The 15,349-nt window shown below is 47.7% G+C and overlaps 6 protein-coding genes across 7 annotated transcripts; 3 read left to right on the forward strand and 3 right to left on the reverse strand.

Moving 5' to 3' along the window:
* Positions 1-444: 444 nt before the first annotated feature.
* SPPG_01867 (uncharacterized protein) lies at positions 445-4,718 on the forward strand. The gene is made up of 16 exons (XM_016750177.1): positions 445-719; positions 786-1,085; positions 1,156-1,336; positions 1,409-1,514; positions 1,588-1,662; positions 1,737-1,782; positions 1,852-2,024; positions 2,097-2,181; positions 2,255-2,415; positions 2,489-2,652; positions 2,735-2,883; positions 2,961-3,093; positions 3,164-3,270; positions 3,349-3,852; positions 3,921-4,028; positions 4,097-4,718. The coding sequence occupies exons 1-16, from the start codon at positions 531-533 to the stop codon at positions 4,379-4,381; spliced, it is 2,766 nt and encodes a 921-aa protein (XP_016610824.1). The 5' UTR covers positions 445-530; the 3' UTR covers positions 4,382-4,718.
* Positions 4,719-5,011: 293 nt separating this feature from the next.
* On the reverse strand, positions 5,012-9,047 carry SPPG_01868 (uncharacterized protein). Its single transcript, XM_016750178.1, has 16 exons — positions 8,870-9,047; positions 8,209-8,805; positions 7,697-8,152; positions 7,447-7,629; positions 7,194-7,393; positions 7,053-7,136; positions 6,934-6,991; positions 6,702-6,876; positions 6,540-6,627; positions 6,403-6,480; positions 6,215-6,328; positions 5,975-6,160; positions 5,766-5,904; positions 5,656-5,704; positions 5,537-5,596; positions 5,012-5,475 (listed from the first exon to the last, which is right to left on the reverse strand). The coding sequence occupies exons 1-16, from the start codon at positions 9,018-9,020 to the stop codon at positions 5,322-5,324; spliced, it is 2,772 nt and encodes a 923-aa protein (XP_016610825.1). The 5' UTR covers positions 9,021-9,047; the 3' UTR covers positions 5,012-5,321.
* Positions 9,048-9,159: 112 nt separating this feature from the next.
* Positions 9,160-10,385, forward strand: SPPG_01869. Of its 2 annotated transcripts, none has more exons than XM_016750180.1 (6): positions 9,160-9,202; positions 9,269-9,311; positions 9,380-9,424; positions 9,480-9,543; positions 9,588-9,744; positions 9,796-10,385. In XM_016750180.1, the coding sequence occupies exons 1-6, from the start codon at positions 9,194-9,196 to the stop codon at positions 10,195-10,197; spliced, it is 720 nt and encodes a 239-aa protein (XP_016610827.1). In that variant the 5' UTR covers positions 9,160-9,193; the 3' UTR covers positions 10,198-10,385. The 2 variants fall into 2 exon arrangements, with proteins under 2 accessions (XP_016610827.1, XP_016610826.1); XM_016750179.1 differs by having other exon boundaries at positions 9,603-9,744.
* SPPG_01870 (IMP 5'-nucleotidase) lies at positions 10,179-12,051 on the reverse strand. The gene is made up of 7 exons (XM_016750181.1): positions 11,751-12,051; positions 11,511-11,683; positions 11,410-11,447; positions 11,113-11,339; positions 10,791-11,053; positions 10,532-10,727; positions 10,179-10,460 (listed from the first exon to the last, which is right to left on the reverse strand). Exons 1-7 carry the CDS (start codon positions 12,025-12,027, stop codon positions 10,315-10,317), a joined length of 1,320 nt encoding a protein of 439 aa, XP_016610828.1. The 5' UTR covers positions 12,028-12,051; the 3' UTR covers positions 10,179-10,314.
* A 99-nt stretch (positions 12,052-12,150) lies between these two features.
* On the forward strand, positions 12,151-14,306 carry SPPG_01871 (histone acetyltransferase catalytic subunit HAT1). The gene is made up of 12 exons (XM_016750182.1): positions 12,151-12,247; positions 12,312-12,398; positions 12,458-12,567; positions 12,635-12,758; positions 12,818-12,942; positions 13,011-13,132; positions 13,193-13,297; positions 13,370-13,413; positions 13,487-13,549; positions 13,615-13,760; positions 13,828-13,944; positions 14,002-14,306. The coding sequence occupies exons 1-12, from the start codon at positions 12,205-12,207 to the stop codon at positions 14,104-14,106; spliced, it is 1,191 nt and encodes a 396-aa protein (XP_016610829.1). The 5' UTR covers positions 12,151-12,204; the 3' UTR covers positions 14,107-14,306.
* SPPG_01872 (uncharacterized protein) lies at positions 14,242-15,314 on the reverse strand. The gene is made up of 7 exons (XM_016750183.1): positions 15,236-15,314; positions 15,101-15,169; positions 14,981-15,039; positions 14,772-14,906; positions 14,662-14,698; positions 14,484-14,589; positions 14,242-14,429 (listed from the first exon to the last, which is right to left on the reverse strand). The coding sequence occupies exons 1-7, from the start codon at positions 15,281-15,283 to the stop codon at positions 14,323-14,325; spliced, it is 561 nt and encodes a 186-aa protein (XP_016610830.1). The 5' UTR covers positions 15,284-15,314; the 3' UTR covers positions 14,242-14,322.
* Positions 15,315-15,349: the final 35 nt, after the last annotated feature.

Here is a 15,349-nt window from a genome sequence, read left to right on the forward strand (position 1 = left end):
GACGCACTATGCCACTCCCCTTCTAGGTGTCATAATGTGTTGTCATCTCGATGATGGAGTGGATTTTCAGGTGGTTCGCATAGTGGGAGTGGGTACAATATAATATATAGGCACGGAGGGATAGGTTTTCAGGTTCTTTGTTGTGTGCTTAATATTTTGGAGTGGTCATGGCAATATCAATATATTGATGGGTTGATTTTACATGGTGGACTTCAACATTAAACCGCTCGAGCAGCCCAAAATGAAAACTGGTAAAATCCTTCTACGAAACGGTCCGACAGTAGCACACCTCATTGTGTGCTGCCTTTCAACTTCGGACTTGCAAAGCAGGAGGCTTAGTTAGGCGATTGTTGGTCAGCGTGACATAAACAACACAAGCCACAATCTGTATAAGAATAACTGCCAACTCCGGAGCTAAAAAGAGCTGCCTGATTCATCTCCACTCCCTGATCGCCTGCTTTCTGTTCCGTGATCTCAGATTTCTGCGTCCTTATACCCCGGTTCGAGAAGCATCCTTTCTATCAAACAGAATGCTCTTAAACTTCATCGTGGTTCTGTTGGCGGTCGCATCTGCTTTTGCAGGACGTACCGAAGTACATCGCTTTGAAAAGGAGCACAATCATACCTCGTCGCAGCATGTCTCCTTTCCAAATCATGCCCAGCAGCCTAAATCCCTCCAGCGCCGTGATCTAACAAATCTGACCTATCTCCAGATCGGGGTGAGTCGTGGGTCGTAGTGCGAAATGGGTACTGGTGGCTCATCCTGAACCTGTTACTTCCCCAAGGTCCTCTACGAGTTCAACGACCCAGATCCTGACTGGCGCGACTATGGGACTATGATCCAATCCATTTGGAACCTCGCGAAAGACGATATCAATGCCGATCCTGCTAAGTGGGGCTTGCCCTCGAACGCCCGTATTCGCCTCGACTTCCGCGACTCTATACAATATTTCCATGGGTGGAATATGGAGGGCGCGTACATGGTTTCTGCCATGGATTCGTACAAAGATGGGAGTATTGCTATCGTAGGAGGAAGTTCGAGTGACGTTGCAATTGCCATGGCGCAGATGTTGGGTCCATTGATGGTAACGTTCCCTTTTCATCAATGAGCATACACAAAGCTTGCCGATAAAGCTGACGTTCGCCATCTCATAGGTGCCAGTTTGCTCTCCTCAAGCTTACTCCTACGTCCTGTCCGACAAAACCAAATACCCTTACTTCTTCCGTCCGAATACTCCGGCTGCAAACGACGTAATCGGTGTCATCCCCCTCTTGAAGAACTATGGCTGGACGCGCTTTTCGTTTATTTATCAAGATGTTGCCTCTGGAACTGCGTGTGGGTCAATACTGTTCAATGTCATACATGGAGATGTTTTTCAAATGTCCTGTCATTCTTTTGCACAATTAGATGATTCGGCATTGTCGGAAGCAATGAAGAAGGAGAGTAAGCTGTTCTTAGCCAATAAGTTTACGGACTATTACACGAACGACCCCGGTGAGCTTGCAAATAGGGCGTAAGTACAGTGCCGTTCTTGGGCACAAGAAAGCTTTGTCTCATTGTACGATTCTTTGGGGTCTATATTATAGCGTCGCAGACGGAACTCGTGTCATTGTCGTTGCGGGCAATCCTGATTGGGCGGCAAAGTTGTTCTGGGGAGCCTAGTGAGTTGCCTGACGCCTTTTCTTCCGTCTGGGTATGCATGTGCGCGAACATTGACAACCGCGCTCTCCTCAAGCAATGCTTCGGTCGTCGGCAACGACTTCGTCTGGATCTTTGTCAATGTATGTTCTCCTCCGTGACCTCTCAATACCCTAGCCATTTCAACTGGAACCTCATTTATTTCCTTCCAGGACATTCAAGACCGGCTCGCATCCCTCCTGAAAAAGAACTTGGCTGACGAGACCCAAATTCCTGAGTTGCTAGAAGATATGCTTGTGGGAACCTTATACATGTCTGTTCAACGAGACAGTACTCCCGCGCGAGAGGAGTTTTGGGCTAGGTTGCCTACTCTCAATGAGTCGTTGTCAGTATCACCTAAATCAGTCAATAATGCGCGGATTTTTGTGCTGATACACCGTGTTTTATTCAAGGGCAGATATCCACTGATAAACTACGGAGGAGGAGGAGATGAGGCTCCAGCTTATGCATGCATTTCGGCTCTTGCAGCCGGGTGGGGCAAGGCAAGCCCATCGTATTCTTTCAACGAACATATTAAACAGGGTAGAAACTAATTAGCACCCTTGCTTACTGTAGCTGCTGCAACAAGCCGCCGCAGACAACAATTCCGACGTCAACCTCGCCGCCCTAGCGTCTGGTGAACTAGGTTCCTACATGATACCCGATACGTTCAACACTGGGATCGATACACCGGTTGGCTATTTTAACTTGGATCAACATGGTGACTTTAAGGGATAGTACGTAAGATGATTCCCCTTCCTTTTCTCAAGCTCGGTTGGTCCTTAACCCTCAAGCATTCCTTTTTATCAGCAATCTACTGGTCGCATTATATGAAAAGGGACAGCCTACTATCGGTGACGGTGGGACCGAAATAGGCAGTGTCGCAGCGGACCTGTCGGGATTTATTCAACGAGTTGTGCCAGTGTTTCGCGACGGGTCCAGTAACCCACCGCTTACGACCGTCCCACAACTGCGTATGTACCTACTTTCTCGCTGTGCTTGTGGAGCCTATGTGACTAACGCTCAAGATCCCACTGTGATTATTTAACACCGAAGCCGTCAATCCCAGCTATGAGTCTGTATCGGCAGCGGTTATCTTAGCTTTTACAAGCCTTGGGATTTTTGCAACAGCCGTCACCGCCATGTTATTCGTTGTCTTCATGAAGCATGAGGCTATCAGAAGGACTAGCTTACCATTCTCTTTGGTAAGACCCCCTTCCCAGTCGTTGAGGGAGTTCCGAGGTATAATCGCTGACCGTCTCGCGCTCGAATATCACTGTAGCTGATCCTCCTTGGCATCACAATATCATACACCACCCTCTTCCCGCACATCGGTATACCCACTCCTGCCCATTGCATTGGACAAACTTGGCTTCCTCCCATTGGGTTCTGTTTGTGCTTCAGCAGCATTGCAGGTACCATTTGGATGTGCTCATCTACCGGACTCTGCTTTCGCTGACGCATGAACCCATTCTCTGTTTATAGTGAAATCGTGGCGGTTGTACCGTATCTTCAACAATGTTCGCAAAAACTACGCCGTCAAGACCAGCCAGTTGTTCGCTTATACTGGGGCGATGCTTTCATTAGAAGTCGTGAGTGTCTGACACATTGAACTGTGACTCTTCTTTGTTTCAACGTTCTCACGATTCCCTCTTCCGCGCGCGCGAAAGCTCATCCTCATAGTCTGGACCGCCTACGACCCTCCACGCCCCATCGTGCTCCCGATCTCCCAGAGACAGTCCATCTACCTCTGCCGTTCGAGCACCCAATTCCAACAAAACATATTCGAGGGCTTCCTATACGCCATCAACAGCGCCCTTCTTGCTTTCGTCCTCCTCCTAACCTGGCTAAACCGTACAGTCGCCACCGAATACAACGAAACGCTCTATATTGGTGCGGCCGTATGGAACTTTGTGGCGCTGATGTCCATCGGGTTGCCATTGGTTTACATCCAGTCGTTATACGAGTATCAGTTTGTAATTCGGCAGATCATCGTCTTGCTGGTTACTACCTTCACGCTTTTGGTGCTTTTCGCGCCAGTTTTGTTGAGGATTGCTGGGGTTAAGACTGAAAAAGTGGACCTGATGAACAGCTTTGCCAACAATGTGTTGAAGTCGGACTTTAATAGTAAATTCGGATCAACGTCTACGTCTGAGTCGCTTATCACGAACTCGGTAGGTTGAAAGATGGCCCCATTTTTCTTCATTTACAATATCCAGCTAACATCAGAAATTACAAAAAGACCATCGTTCCGGCAATCGAGCGCGGCGGCTTGTGGACCTTGCTCAATCGTTGGGAAACCATGCGGGTTTTCGTCATCCCGAAAATGAACACTCTCATAGCAGTCCAAGTGAGATACAACTATATCACCTCTGTTGCAGCAGATATTCTGACCGCATAATCCGATCCTTGATCCAGCTCTCAAACGGCCGAGCATTCACATACAATCTTGTGGACAGCATAATCTCTGAAGCCAGTAACTCGGGAGACGAATTCAGCGTCGTGGTGACCTTCCCCAAAACAAAGCGGACCTTCTACTTGTCTTTCAACAGCCACGAACAGCGTACTGCTTGGATGGCCTTGATTGCTTCAGCTGGTGGCTCGCATGCAGGCTCGGCTACTGGCAGCAAGGATCCCAATCGCCGGACTTCAGGTTTACAAAGTCCGCCCATCAAATCCGCGGAAGTCTCTAGTGCGCCATGATACTAGGTGGATGTGTTCATTCTAGCAGACTGCCTACAGGTTGCCAAAGCAAGCAAGCTTCGAGCTCCGAGACAGTGTGAAGCAGATTAAAGCAACAATATTCCGCAATTCTGGCTTTCTTGCTCCCGAAGACATGATTGGGTCCTACATCTTGCAGGAACCGTAGGGCGAGATATGATGTACCTCATAGCAGCGGCCTCGTCATTGCGTCCGGAAAATTTCCTTGGAGCCGGTCCATTTCAAGACAAGATTGATATATTGGCTGGCCCATACAAAGTTATACAATGGTTCTTGACAGCTTACCAATATACCTATCGTGTCTAACTTTGCCCCGTAACTCAGTCGGATCAGTTCGAAGGAGATAGGCACGTACGCCCCTGTAGCCGACTGGTTTCCTCAGAACTGATCATATTCACAATAATGCTGTCAGATGCGCGCGAAGATTTATCCAGGGTATCCGCGCTTTGTACTGTGTAGGAGGTTACGTGCCATGTGTTTCGTTGAGTCCAAAAGTCAAATTTCAAGGTTTAGAGATTCAGCGCGTGTGTTCAGTTGCTGGTGTTCTTCATCCGATGCAGGAAGCGAAAGAATGAGTGACTCCGTAAAGCCAATGGTCCGTAAGAGGATGTCATCCATTTCTCTTCTCGGTATATTCCTATTGTAGAACCCTAATTGCTCGTCACCGGTTGCATCCCCTGACGTTGCTACCTTATATAGGTGGCATTGCAAGCGCGATGAAATAACAGAAAACTATGAATGTATCGCATACACATGCCTCAGCGAGCATTGACCCATTCTAATTGATCACTGAACATTCGACACCGCGACGGACGCACCGTCCCTCGGTGAACTGAAATGTCTCGAATATGGTCATACGCCAGTCAACCGTCCCATTGTATACCAAATACATGCAGAAATGTTCTATCTGTAGGAGGACAATCTATTTTCGCTGCGAGCTTCTTCGTAGCTCGTCCAATTCAGCCACCAGATCAGTTACCTGCTGTTTGAAGAGCTCTTTCATATCAAGGATATCCGCTTGCAATTCTTCGACGCGTTCCGTCTTCTCGCCCAGCAACTCCAGCGCAGCTAGATATCTACATCAAGGGATGAGCAACAAAGGACAAGCTCACCATAACCATCTGCTCCATTATGTACCTTGTATTAAGATCCTCCTTCTCTTTTGCAAGAGCACGAAGTTCCGCGCAAAGTTTGGTCCTGATATAGAATCTAAGCAAACGATCGCATACATTTAGGATAGCCACTAACAGACATACATTTCTTCGTGCTCTGCCGTCAATCTGACCAGCTCCTCGGCTAGCTCATCTGAGGGGGCAAATGTATGTAAGGTCAGGTTTTAAGGTCATTTACTTGAAGTCCTACTCACTTCGCCCCTCCTCCGCCAAATGCAATTGTAACTGTAAAGAACCGAGTTGCCCTTCATAATGTTTGACACTGGCATGGAGGCGATCTATAACCGCAGCTGTATTCATGGAGGCTCCGAGTGATGTGTCACTGGTGCGGAACTGTTTTGCGTACATGGCCAGAAGTGATCAGCTCCACGCTAGAGGAAGGACCTTCACAAACGAAACGTACCTCCCCTCCAATGAACGATGCAGAATTCTGCCTGGGGGTAGATATGCCCGTCTGGGATTGTGGTGGTGGTATCTCTACTCGTAAAGAAGGTCTCTCGTCCTTGATATTCTCCACCTGCTTTTGTTCTAATCGATAGCGCTCTTCCCATTTTAGTCGCTCCTCCTCCAACCGCTTTCGGAAATTCTCCTAAACGCGATCGTTACACAGTGTGATTTTATACAGACACGAGCGTGTACTGACCTCCAATTTGGTCGCATCCTGCAAAGATTGCGCATATTTTGCATCTAGCTGGGTACATTTCGTCTCCAGCGACGAAATCTGTGGCTGCAGCTCGCTGATACGCTTTTCCTTCGCCTAAGCAGAGGATTAGCAAGGGTGGTATTTAAGAGCATTACCTTACCGCGTTATTGATGGTCACGCACACCTACCTCAAGCTGCCTAGACAGTCGTGCCGTTTCCTCTATTCCAGATCTCACTTGGCCCTCGAGTTCCTGTATTCTCAAGAGCTGAAACAAGCGCTGATGACTAACGAGTATGCAACATCAATGATGAAGCTGTGAATTACCAGCTTGTCGATCCGACTTTGGAAATTGTTTTCCTTCGATGTAGCTGTGTCCCGTTGCTGCTCGGCTTCGTGAATTCGCATAGTAAGGCTATTCAGGTCCAGAATTTCAGCTGGAATTTCAGCTGTGCGCAAATGGCAGCATGGGTTCAAAACATGACTTACCTTCGCTCCAGTTGTTCCCATTTCCGAAGAGCAGAATTATGTTGTGATTGTAGTGCATCAATTTGTCGTAGTAGGGGTAGCGTGGCATCCTGGCCGGACGCATAGAACTCATTATTTCGAGCCTCTGCCGCTTGAAGTTTTTGCTGAAGGATGTCAATATCCCGTCGTAACATATCTGGAAGACGCTGTTAGCATGTCCGGCGTCTTCACTAGGGAAAGCTTCGAAGCATACCTTCTTTCCATCCCGCATCTTCCTCTCTCTGAGCTAATGTCATCCTTAGATCATGGACCTGTGGGGCGGAAAGCGGTGTCAGTATGAGAAGACGACGACACTGTTTCCACTGGTCTCACATCTTTTGTCAGTGACTGCTGAAGCACTTCCGCATCCCGCTTGACAGTTTCAAGTTCGCTACGAAGATCATTGTTGAGACGGACCTAACAAGAATTTGCTTAGTTAGACTCTTTTTGACATCAAAGCAAGTTATAACCCACCTGTATATCCAGGGCCTGAGATTCAACAGCAGACGTTGCTTCCCGATGAGCCTTTTGGGCCTCGTCAAACTCTGACTTCACCCGGTCCAGAGCCGATTGCACCTCAGTCTGCTGTTCCCGAGCGGTCGCGAGCTCCGTTTGGAGGCGCGTGATTTCTTTTGTCTGTCGCTCGTTCACCTCCTTAAGGGAACGTATCATTTCTGTACAGGTTCCATGAGCTGATATTAGCAGTTGAGTAACGAGCTGGTCATACCGGTCTGCTTCTTTTCATTATCGGCCTGTTCCGCCAATTTACTCTTCAAGCCGGTAACTTCCAGATTCGTCTGACCTAACTTGGTGGTGACATCTTTCATCTGCTTTTCAATGTCAATCTTTTCCGTGCGCAGTCGCTTGATTGTAGTGTTGGCCTTGAGCTCTGCTTTCGATAATTTCTCACCTAGGAGGATCGTGATGAATCTCTCTGCCAGAGTTGCCCAGCCTCACACACCCTTACGGTTGCATACCTTCCGCCATCAGTTGAGTAATCATTTCCTCCTTTTGTTGCAGCTTTAAGAGCGCTTCGTTCACCGATGTCTGAGACGTAGCGCTTTGCTGTCGCTCAAGAGAATTAAGCCTCTCTGTGAGATCTCTGATTTTATCATCTGCCGCAGTTGCCTCCACATTGCGCTGAGCTTCGGACTGTTCCAGTTGGGTTTTCAAGCTTGTGAGTGTGTCAGTTAAAGTTGCGTTCTCCTGCATTGTTTTCATCAGTTGTTGCTCGCGCTGTTCGATAATCGCCCTCAGCCTCGCTAGCTCTTTACTATCATCGGCGGAAGATGGTAAATCGGTTCGATTTGATTTGGGGGAAGCAGCGCCAGGTGCGTGGTCCTCTGTCTCATCAGACGGTGAAAGAGGTTCCGATAAAGTGCTCGTAAGGTCAATGGGAGGAATTACTGATGCAACATCCTCAATTACTGAAGCTGAACAAGTATTTCGGTAAGAGGAGTACAGCCGAAAATGGATCTGTCCTACGTACCAGGCCCTATCGTCTCAGTTTGCAGATCGGTATCCTTATGTATTGCCGACTCTTGTATTCGAGGGACAATATTCTCGCTACTTGACGCTAGCTCCTCTGCTACCATGCCTTTCCCCTCAGCTGGGTCAGATAGTGGCCCATCCGTCTTATGGCTCGTTGCTACGGTTTCCTTTTCCATAATCAACTTCTGATCTTCCGGTGTTTCTAGTGCGTCATTCATTGTCGAATCGTTATCCACAACTCCCTCGGTACTTTTATCCGGGTCTTCCCCGAAAGCGATCGTGGTGGGTATCTCACTTTCCATTTGTTGTGCATTTTCGTCCACAGTAAGGGAAGGCGTCTCCGTGCCTTCTTTCTCCGCTTTGTTCAGGGCCTCTGCAATCTCAGAACTATCTAGTGGAGCCGAGCGCTGTGCATTGGGGGGTAGCTCTGATGTGGTCGAATGCACAGACGTCTGAGGGGAGGTCTCCGAAGGATGTCGCGAGGAGCGCGGCGTTGAGTCCGCGTTTACTGCTTGTAACCCTGTCGTTAAGGAAGCGGAAAGATCTCTGAGAGCTCGGAACCCTGTAGAAGATCTAGGAGAGACTCTTGAGGCATCTGCCAAGACAGATGGGCGTCATCTATAAGTTCATTCAGAGAACCAAAACGCTCGGGCACGAACCTGCTTCATGCTGTTGTCGAGTGTTGGCATTCTGGTTGGGACCCTGTGGAATGTCGAGGACTTGATCAATCTTACTCTCAACATGTGATACTGCCTGCTTGAAAAGAGCAGCTGCGTTCTCCGCAGACGTCAAACTGGAAAGCCAGCTCATGGTCCGGCGAATGCGGCCTCGTTTTGCTGTTAGCAAGCGCCAGCGAGTCGCAAACGCGGTGGTGGCACAGCAACCCGATCAAATCACGTGGATGGTGGGACCTCCTGTGCCCAGCAAGACCGGTTGTTTTGAGCATCCTGCTTCGCTCGGTGCATTACTTTTTACACATCGACATGAGTCAGGTAGTAGCGTCCTCCCGTGTTGAGTGCGATGAGATGAAAAGAGCCTAAAATGATAACTGTAACCAGGATTTCGACTGGTATATAAGCCCGGCGGATCGGTTCGCGGCAGGTTCGTTATTCACAGCACGGTCCACCAGCATGACGTATAATTTATTTATGTTCATTTCTCGCCCACAGAGACACAATTTGCGAAGTATAGTGGAGATGAGGACGAAGTGGCTCGTATGTTAGCCTTGTTCTCTCACGAACGCACACATAATCTTACCCAATGGCACAGTTAACCAGCTGGAGCCGCTGTTTCAGCTCTCAAGACTTAGTGTAGAAGAGTTCTCGCAAATATGGTAAGCTGATAATCTTTTCGATAGGCGTGTAATTACTGACATAGGCTCCGATTTTACAGGCAATTAATAGATATCAGAATGGCTCAGAAAATAAATAAAGAACAGTTCGTATATTTCGCTCATGTTTTGAACACACGACGCAAGGGCAAGCCTCTACCAATCGGCATTCCGCTGGACATGAAGGAAGCCTTCCTGAAAGAGGTAACTCCATTGTGGTGTGTGCTTATCCAACATAGCTGACACTTTTCGCAGCCCAAGGAATCAAGCCGCCCGTACGTCCGAAACACTACGGACAACATTAGAGATCTGGGAGTTAATAGAAATAAGAGCGCAAAAGAGCTCGAAGAGGAGCTTGAGCAAGTGGAGGCTGATATCCGATCTGCGCGGGGAGAAAGTTCTCTAGCGGCGGAACGGCTAGAAGAATTGAAGCAAGCAAAGGATGAGAGCGTCCATCTTGCAGACTACAAACGACGTCAGTTGGCAGGGTTGCGGGAAGAAGTGTCGCAATTGCGAAGCTCATTGCAAGCTCCGGGGTCGGCTAGCAGCGGCGGGGGTGGACAGAGGATGGAAGAACTTCTAAGCAAGTTAGCTGCAGAAAAGCAGCTATTGGAAAACAGAAGAGCGGAAGTGCAACGTTCTCTAAACACATTGTAATTACAATTTCGAAATGGTTGTGGTGTGTAGGTAATGACCGGTGATTGGACTACGACAAAATATGAAGGATCAAACGATCGAAGTCATGCTCCGAGTGCGTGCTCATCAGAATCCAAACTATATCCTCATTCTATCTCGTTTGCTCAGAAGGTGACACAATTCAATAAGGATCTCAGCCGTTTCTTCAGGACTAGTGATCCAAACTGTACAGCATGCAGTACGCGTGGAAATATCATTTCCTGTAGAAAGAAACTGATCTCCAACTAGAAAGGGATCAGCAAATGATGACGTTAGCACCAAGACAAGTCTGCAATACTAATCCCGGCTGAAGTACCATGAAGGGTTTCGCTTCCTGTTGTGTTTAAAATCTCCTGCAGCATTTGCACACCAATAAGTTTGTTTCCAATATCGACCCAGACATCGCTACCGCCATTAAAAGCACAGAACGGTAGGGGACGCTGGCCCTCGCGAATGAGTATTGTATGTTGGTAATTGTTAAGGCGCCTCTGGGTAGAGAGGGCAAACTCGTCCTTCACGAATGAAAGATTGAGGTTAAATGGTGGCAATCTTCAAATGAGAAGCTACAAACCTACCAGCTGCTCACGCGTCAACGTGATCTGCTTATCTGAAACCACTCCAATGGCACGATCTTTTCTCAAAATCGAGACTTTTCCGTTCAAGCCCATCTCATTGACCCGCTCCTCTACTGTTTGTTGTGCAACATCCAACAGATCGCTAATGCGAGCTGCGTTACCAGCCCATTCTCTTACAGATGGGGGCTGATAGGTCTCCGGCGCAATATATACAAGGTGGTGGGAGTCGGTGTCATAGCGAAATAAATAGTTGCACTCCCCACCTGGACGTGAAATGTTAATGCCGGTCGAGAGAGAAAGTAGCTGGCTTCTGAGGATTTACCTAGCACATAAAATCTCCCCAACGCCTCGGATGACAGGCCAGACATTTTAAACCCGTCCAATAAGCCGGAAAGTCGCTTCTGATACCTCGCGGCATTTCCGGGATATCCTGCTGCGGTCACGATTGCCACATACAGATCATTACGTAGTAGCTCAATGATTAGCTGAACAAGCTGTGAGTCTTTGGCAAAATCCTCTCCGTCCGCGTATAAAGTCATATCACCGTCACTATTGGAATTGAAATCATCAGCTTGATCAAACAACGCTCGGACAATAAAACAGGCGGGAGTATGCTTACAATGTTATCAACTTCACGGTAGAAGCAATCGCTGTGACCTATTTACACCATTGGCACATTATTAATTCACATAATCTGGGGCACAACTATGGCTTCCTAACCTGAGCATCATTCAAGATAGCGCGGACATCATTGAAGCTAGGGGGGACGAACCGTCTGGCGGCCATCGATCGCTTGGCATCTTGCTTTATAAAACTTTCCTTCAAAGGTAGCGGGGTAAAGAATCGTCCAATGGAGGGGACCAGTGTCGACAGGCGAGAAAGTTCTGCAAGTTCTAACCAGGGAAACTGTTTGGCGGACGTTGACAAGGCCGAGCAGTCAAGTGCTCAAGGACAACCTACTGTTGTCTTGATGTCGAATATGATCCAAAATTAATTCTTCCACACAAAATAGAATCTCAGAATATCTTTCAACGTTCTTGTCGCCTTCTGGTCCTCCGTCACAATCATCTTTCCGTGCCGAATTGGTGAAATTGCTATCTTCCGGAAGAGCGCCGGTTGCTGACTGGGGTCGCGTGTGCAAGACAAAGGGCGTCAGCAGTAGGGATTTGATAAATTCAATGAATGCGTCTCGTTTATGCGCCCTAGTATGGTAGTTGATACTGTAGAGGGAAGTCATTGCACACTATTTGGAAGGAAGGTAAGGCTGATAAGCCCGATCATGGTCCCTCGAAGCTTCATGCATGATGAGGTGACTGTGCCACAGCAATACTGGACGCTTACGATCGGACATTTGACAATTCCTAGAGCACTAATTAGATCTGCACGATTTCTGGGTATCGCACAGAGCCACGAAATGGACCAAGAAACCGAAAGGATACCGAAGCGTCGAAAATTGGGTAAGTCAGTAAGTGCTGAAGCTTTTTGAACCTGTGAGTTTAACTCATTTGACGCTTCGAGCAGACCGCGACGAGCCTCAACCCAACAGTGAGCCGAGCACACTGGATGACTGGGCGGTGTCGTCTAATGATGCCCTCTGCCTGCGACTAGGTACTGCAGTGTCTTTCACATTGATATTCAGTATTTCAAGCTGAGCCAGTTTGCCTTAGTTCGACCTGAAGATATGGACAGTGAAATCGACATCTTCCACCCGCTATTCACATATCCTGTATTTGGGATGGAGGAGACAATAAATGGTTATCAAAATTTGAAGATCAAAGTAAGTATCTTCCTATATTGTATGACCGTAATGAGCGCATGTAGTTGCTTACCAATTGGACAAGTAGTTGTACTATGCAGCCGGATCTCTTGCGACATATGTCGGGATTTCGTACGACAACCGTCGCGAGTCCAATGGCTCGCAACAGCCCGATGATATAATGGCGCTACTGTCGGAAAAACTGCCACCAGGTAGGCATTCGTCTTCTCTCCCTCGGGTTTGCCTTCTTTTGCTAACGACAAACGTGGAGGCTTCGCTGTGGATTATGATGAGTTCATGCAGACAGTACAGGAGGACGAAAAAACATTCGTTCCGTTCGGTACGAAAATCCATGAGTTTGACTCGGACGGAGATGTATCGTATGAAGTCTACAAGGTCGGTCGAGTTCAATGCCGTCAACTATGATTCTGGGGGTGGTTCTAATATGTCTGTCAATTGCGTAGTGCAATTTCAAAACCCCTGGCTTCAAGGAGTATCATCGAAGACTGCAAGTGTTTCTGCTCTGGTTTATTGAAGGTGCATCATTTCTCGAGGAGAACGATGAGCGATGGGAGATGGTCCTACTGTAAGGATTTCGGCTATAGTGGCTGAAGATATGTCAGTCTGACGGGCACCGTACGGACAGGTTCGAACGGCAGAAGAAGGATGAAAAGAACATTTACTCCATCGTCGGATACGCTACATACTATCCCTTTTTCCATTATCCTGACCGGAAAAGAATGAGAATAAGGTGGGAGGAACCCCCAACAGCCCAATGGGAGCTCCGAATAGCTACTCATGGATTTTTCTTCCCTGCGATTAGTCAATTTATCATATTACCACCATATCAAGCACGAGGGCTCGGAGGTCAGTGCAGTCACAGTCAGCATCGGCTGGTCATCGACAACTTTTAACATATTTTGACCGCTTCTTGAAACAGAAAGGCTATATAAGGTCTTATATAACGACTTCTTTCAGCGCAGTGACGTTGCGGAAATGACCGGTGAGCACAGTAAACATCCTGTAAGATCTTTCGTGATGCTGATCGTATTATATGGTCCAAACCAGTGGAGGATCCCAATGAGGCGTTCCAAGATCTCCGAGACAAATGTGATCTTAGCTGGCTAATTGAGCAGGATGCGTTTGCGGGCTTACAACCTCCAGTGCCTGGGCCAACGGTGAAGGAGTTGGCGACGCGCTTTAAGCTAAGCAAGGTAGCTCTGTTTTTCAACTATTCCCGTTAACCACGACACTGACTGAACTGGTCGTTCGGTTTGCCAGCGGCAGCTTGAGCGATGTATGGAAATGGCATTGCTACGGAATCTCAAACTAAAAGATAAGAAAGCGTACCAGGCTTATCGAATGCAAGTGAAGCGGCGAATATTTCGGCAAAACGAGGTGAGATATCTTCGCGTATACGTATTTTTGGTCCTCGAGTTAATACATGCACGGTAGGAGGCTTTGATGGGACTCGAAAAAGAGCTGCGGTTAGAGAAATTGGACGAAACATACGTCGCTGTGGAGGAAGATCACCGTAGAATACTCGAGAGGCTTAAGTGATACATATAAAAGGATGCGTGGTCGTGGGTTCCTTTCCTCGGATGGACATGCCAAGCCTTTGGCAAAAGAATTGATGCTTGATTTGAATGCATATCCATGCAGCCCTTAACAGCTCCATATATGATTTCAGAGACATGTGCCGAATGAAGGGTATCCCAATATTAATAAATTACCGCCCGACGAGGACCTTTGTCGGAGCCCCATCACATCTAAACTTTACATTGTTCTTTCCCGGCGGAGAACCTCTGCCGTGTGTATTCGGACGGCCTTTCGTTGATCCCATTGTGCCATAGCCGTAACACTCTCGTGACCTGTTTTATACACTGCGGGTCGTGTGAGGCCGCGAGAAAAGTCATTATCGCCTACGATCTACTTACATTCTTTCTCCGTTTCATCTAATGAATATATGAACTCAGATCGGTCCGTTCGTAATCGTGATGTCTGGGTATAATCCATAATAAGAGGTAATCGTGCTATAAAAGCCTAAACATAGAGGCGAAATGCCAGATATTAACATCAGCAGATGGGTAATTTTCTTAATTCACCAAAGCTCACGTCCGCGAGGATATCGGGTAGCATCGCGTCCACCACCCTAACAATATCCCGTCATAGACGTTAGTCATGGAACGATATGCCACAATGTAAGCACAGAGCATGCTACATACAAGTTGATGATCTTAACACCAAAGCGATAGTAGTAGGAGCAGAGGCTACCAAGATTCACAGAGGTAGGAGAGGCATTCAAGTCATTCCGCACGCGATGTCCAAAGCACTTTGGAAGCTCCAAATCAATATAGTCACTAATACAACGTTAGCCCTGCATTTTCAGTAAGACCAGTGGGCAATACAACGCAAAATCGGAGGTCATGCATACTTTAGGGCTAAGTGCTCAGCAAGCCAGTAAGGAAGTTCGATACGTGTATTAGCAGCAAGCTAGCAAACAAGAGTATGATAAGTATATGGGTTTAACACCAGATACACAGCTCTTCCTCACGTCAACATCCAAGTTTCCTTCCAGGAAGCCATAGCCAGGAACGTCCATACGAAAAAAACTAGGGAGTTTCTGCAGTTGGTCTGCTTAGCCAAACAAGACAAAGCTGAAGGCACCTAAACCAAAGTGTGATATAACCTGTTGTTCCGCAAGAATTGCATCTAGGTCCCAGTACTCGTCGCCCATTTCGGTGATCTAATGCCGGAGCCCACAGAACGACGCATCGTGTCCGAACGTTCCCGTCGTCAGATG

This window comes from Spizellomyces punctatus (genome assembly GCF_000182565.1).
Source record: "Spizellomyces punctatus DAOM BR117 chromosome Unknown supercont1.3, whole genome shotgun sequence".
Lineage (NCBI taxonomy): Eukaryota > Fungi > Chytridiomycota > Chytridiomycetes > Spizellomycetales > Spizellomycetaceae > Spizellomyces > Spizellomyces punctatus.

Bases quoted from the DNA above. Each gene is read 5' to 3' on its own strand.
- SPPG_01868 (XM_016750178.1), bottom strand. From the start codon at position 9,020: ATGAGCTGGCTTTCCAGTTTGACGTCTGCGGAGAACGCAGCTGCTCTT. The intron at 7,630-7,696 runs GTATGCAACCGT...CGATCCTCCTAG, and splicing joins TACTCAACTGATGGCGGAAG to GTGAGAAATTATCGAAAGCA. The intron at 7,394-7,446 runs GTATGACCAGCT...GAACCTGTACAG, and splicing joins TAATGAAAAGAAGCAGACCG to AAATGATACGTTCCCTTAAG.
- SPPG_01869 (XM_016750180.1), top strand. The intron at 9,312-9,379 runs GTTCGTTATTCA...TCTCGCCCACAG, and splicing joins GGCGGATCGGTTCGCGGCAG to AGACACAATTTGCGAAGTAT. The intron at 9,745-9,795 runs GTAACTCCATTG...CACTTTTCGCAG, and splicing joins AGGAAGCCTTCCTGAAAGAG to CCCAAGGAATCAAGCCGCCC.
- SPPG_01872 (XM_016750183.1), bottom strand. From the start codon at position 15,283: ATGGGCGACGAGTACTGGGACCTAGATGCAATTCTTGCGGAACAACAG. The intron at 14,699-14,771 runs GTATGTAGCATG...GGATATTGTTAG, and splicing joins GGTGTTAAGATCATCAACTT to GGTGGTGGACGCGATGCTAC. The intron at 14,590-14,661 runs GTGAGCTTTGGT...CTCTATGTTTAG, and splicing joins TACCCGATATCCTCGCGGAC to GCTTTTATAGCACGATTACC.
- SPPG_01870 (XM_016750181.1), bottom strand. From the start codon at position 12,027: ATGACTTCCCTCTACAGTATCAACTACCATACTAGGGCGCATAAACGA. The intron at 11,448-11,510 runs GTTAGGAAGCCA...TGGTGTAAATAG, and splicing joins CTATCTTGAATGATGCTCAG to GTCACAGCGATTGCTTCTAC. The intron at 10,461-10,531 runs GTACTTCAGCCG...ATCCCTTTCTAG, and splicing joins AGGAAGCGAAACCCTTCATG to TTGGAGATCAGTTTCTTTCT.
- SPPG_01871 (XM_016750182.1), top strand. From the start codon at position 12,205: ATGGACCAAGAAACCGAAAGGATACCGAAGCGTCGAAAATTGG. The intron at 12,399-12,457 runs GTACTGCAGTGT...AGTTTGCCTTAG, and splicing joins TGCCCTCTGCCTGCGACTAG to TTCGACCTGAAGATATGGAC. The intron at 13,761-13,827 runs GTAGCTCTGTTT...TCGGTTTGCCAG, and splicing joins CGCGCTTTAAGCTAAGCAAG to CGGCAGCTTGAGCGATGTAT.
- SPPG_01867 (XM_016750177.1), top strand. From the start codon at position 531: ATGCTCTTAAACTTCATCGTGGTTCTGTTGGCGGTCGCATCTGCTTTT. The intron at 2,025-2,096 runs GTCAGTATCACC...ATTCAAGGGCAG, and splicing joins CCTACTCTCAATGAGTCGTT to ATATCCACTGATAAACTACG. The intron at 2,416-2,488 runs GTACGTAAGATG...CCTTTTTATCAG, and splicing joins CATGGTGACTTTAAGGGATA to CAATCTACTGGTCGCATTAT.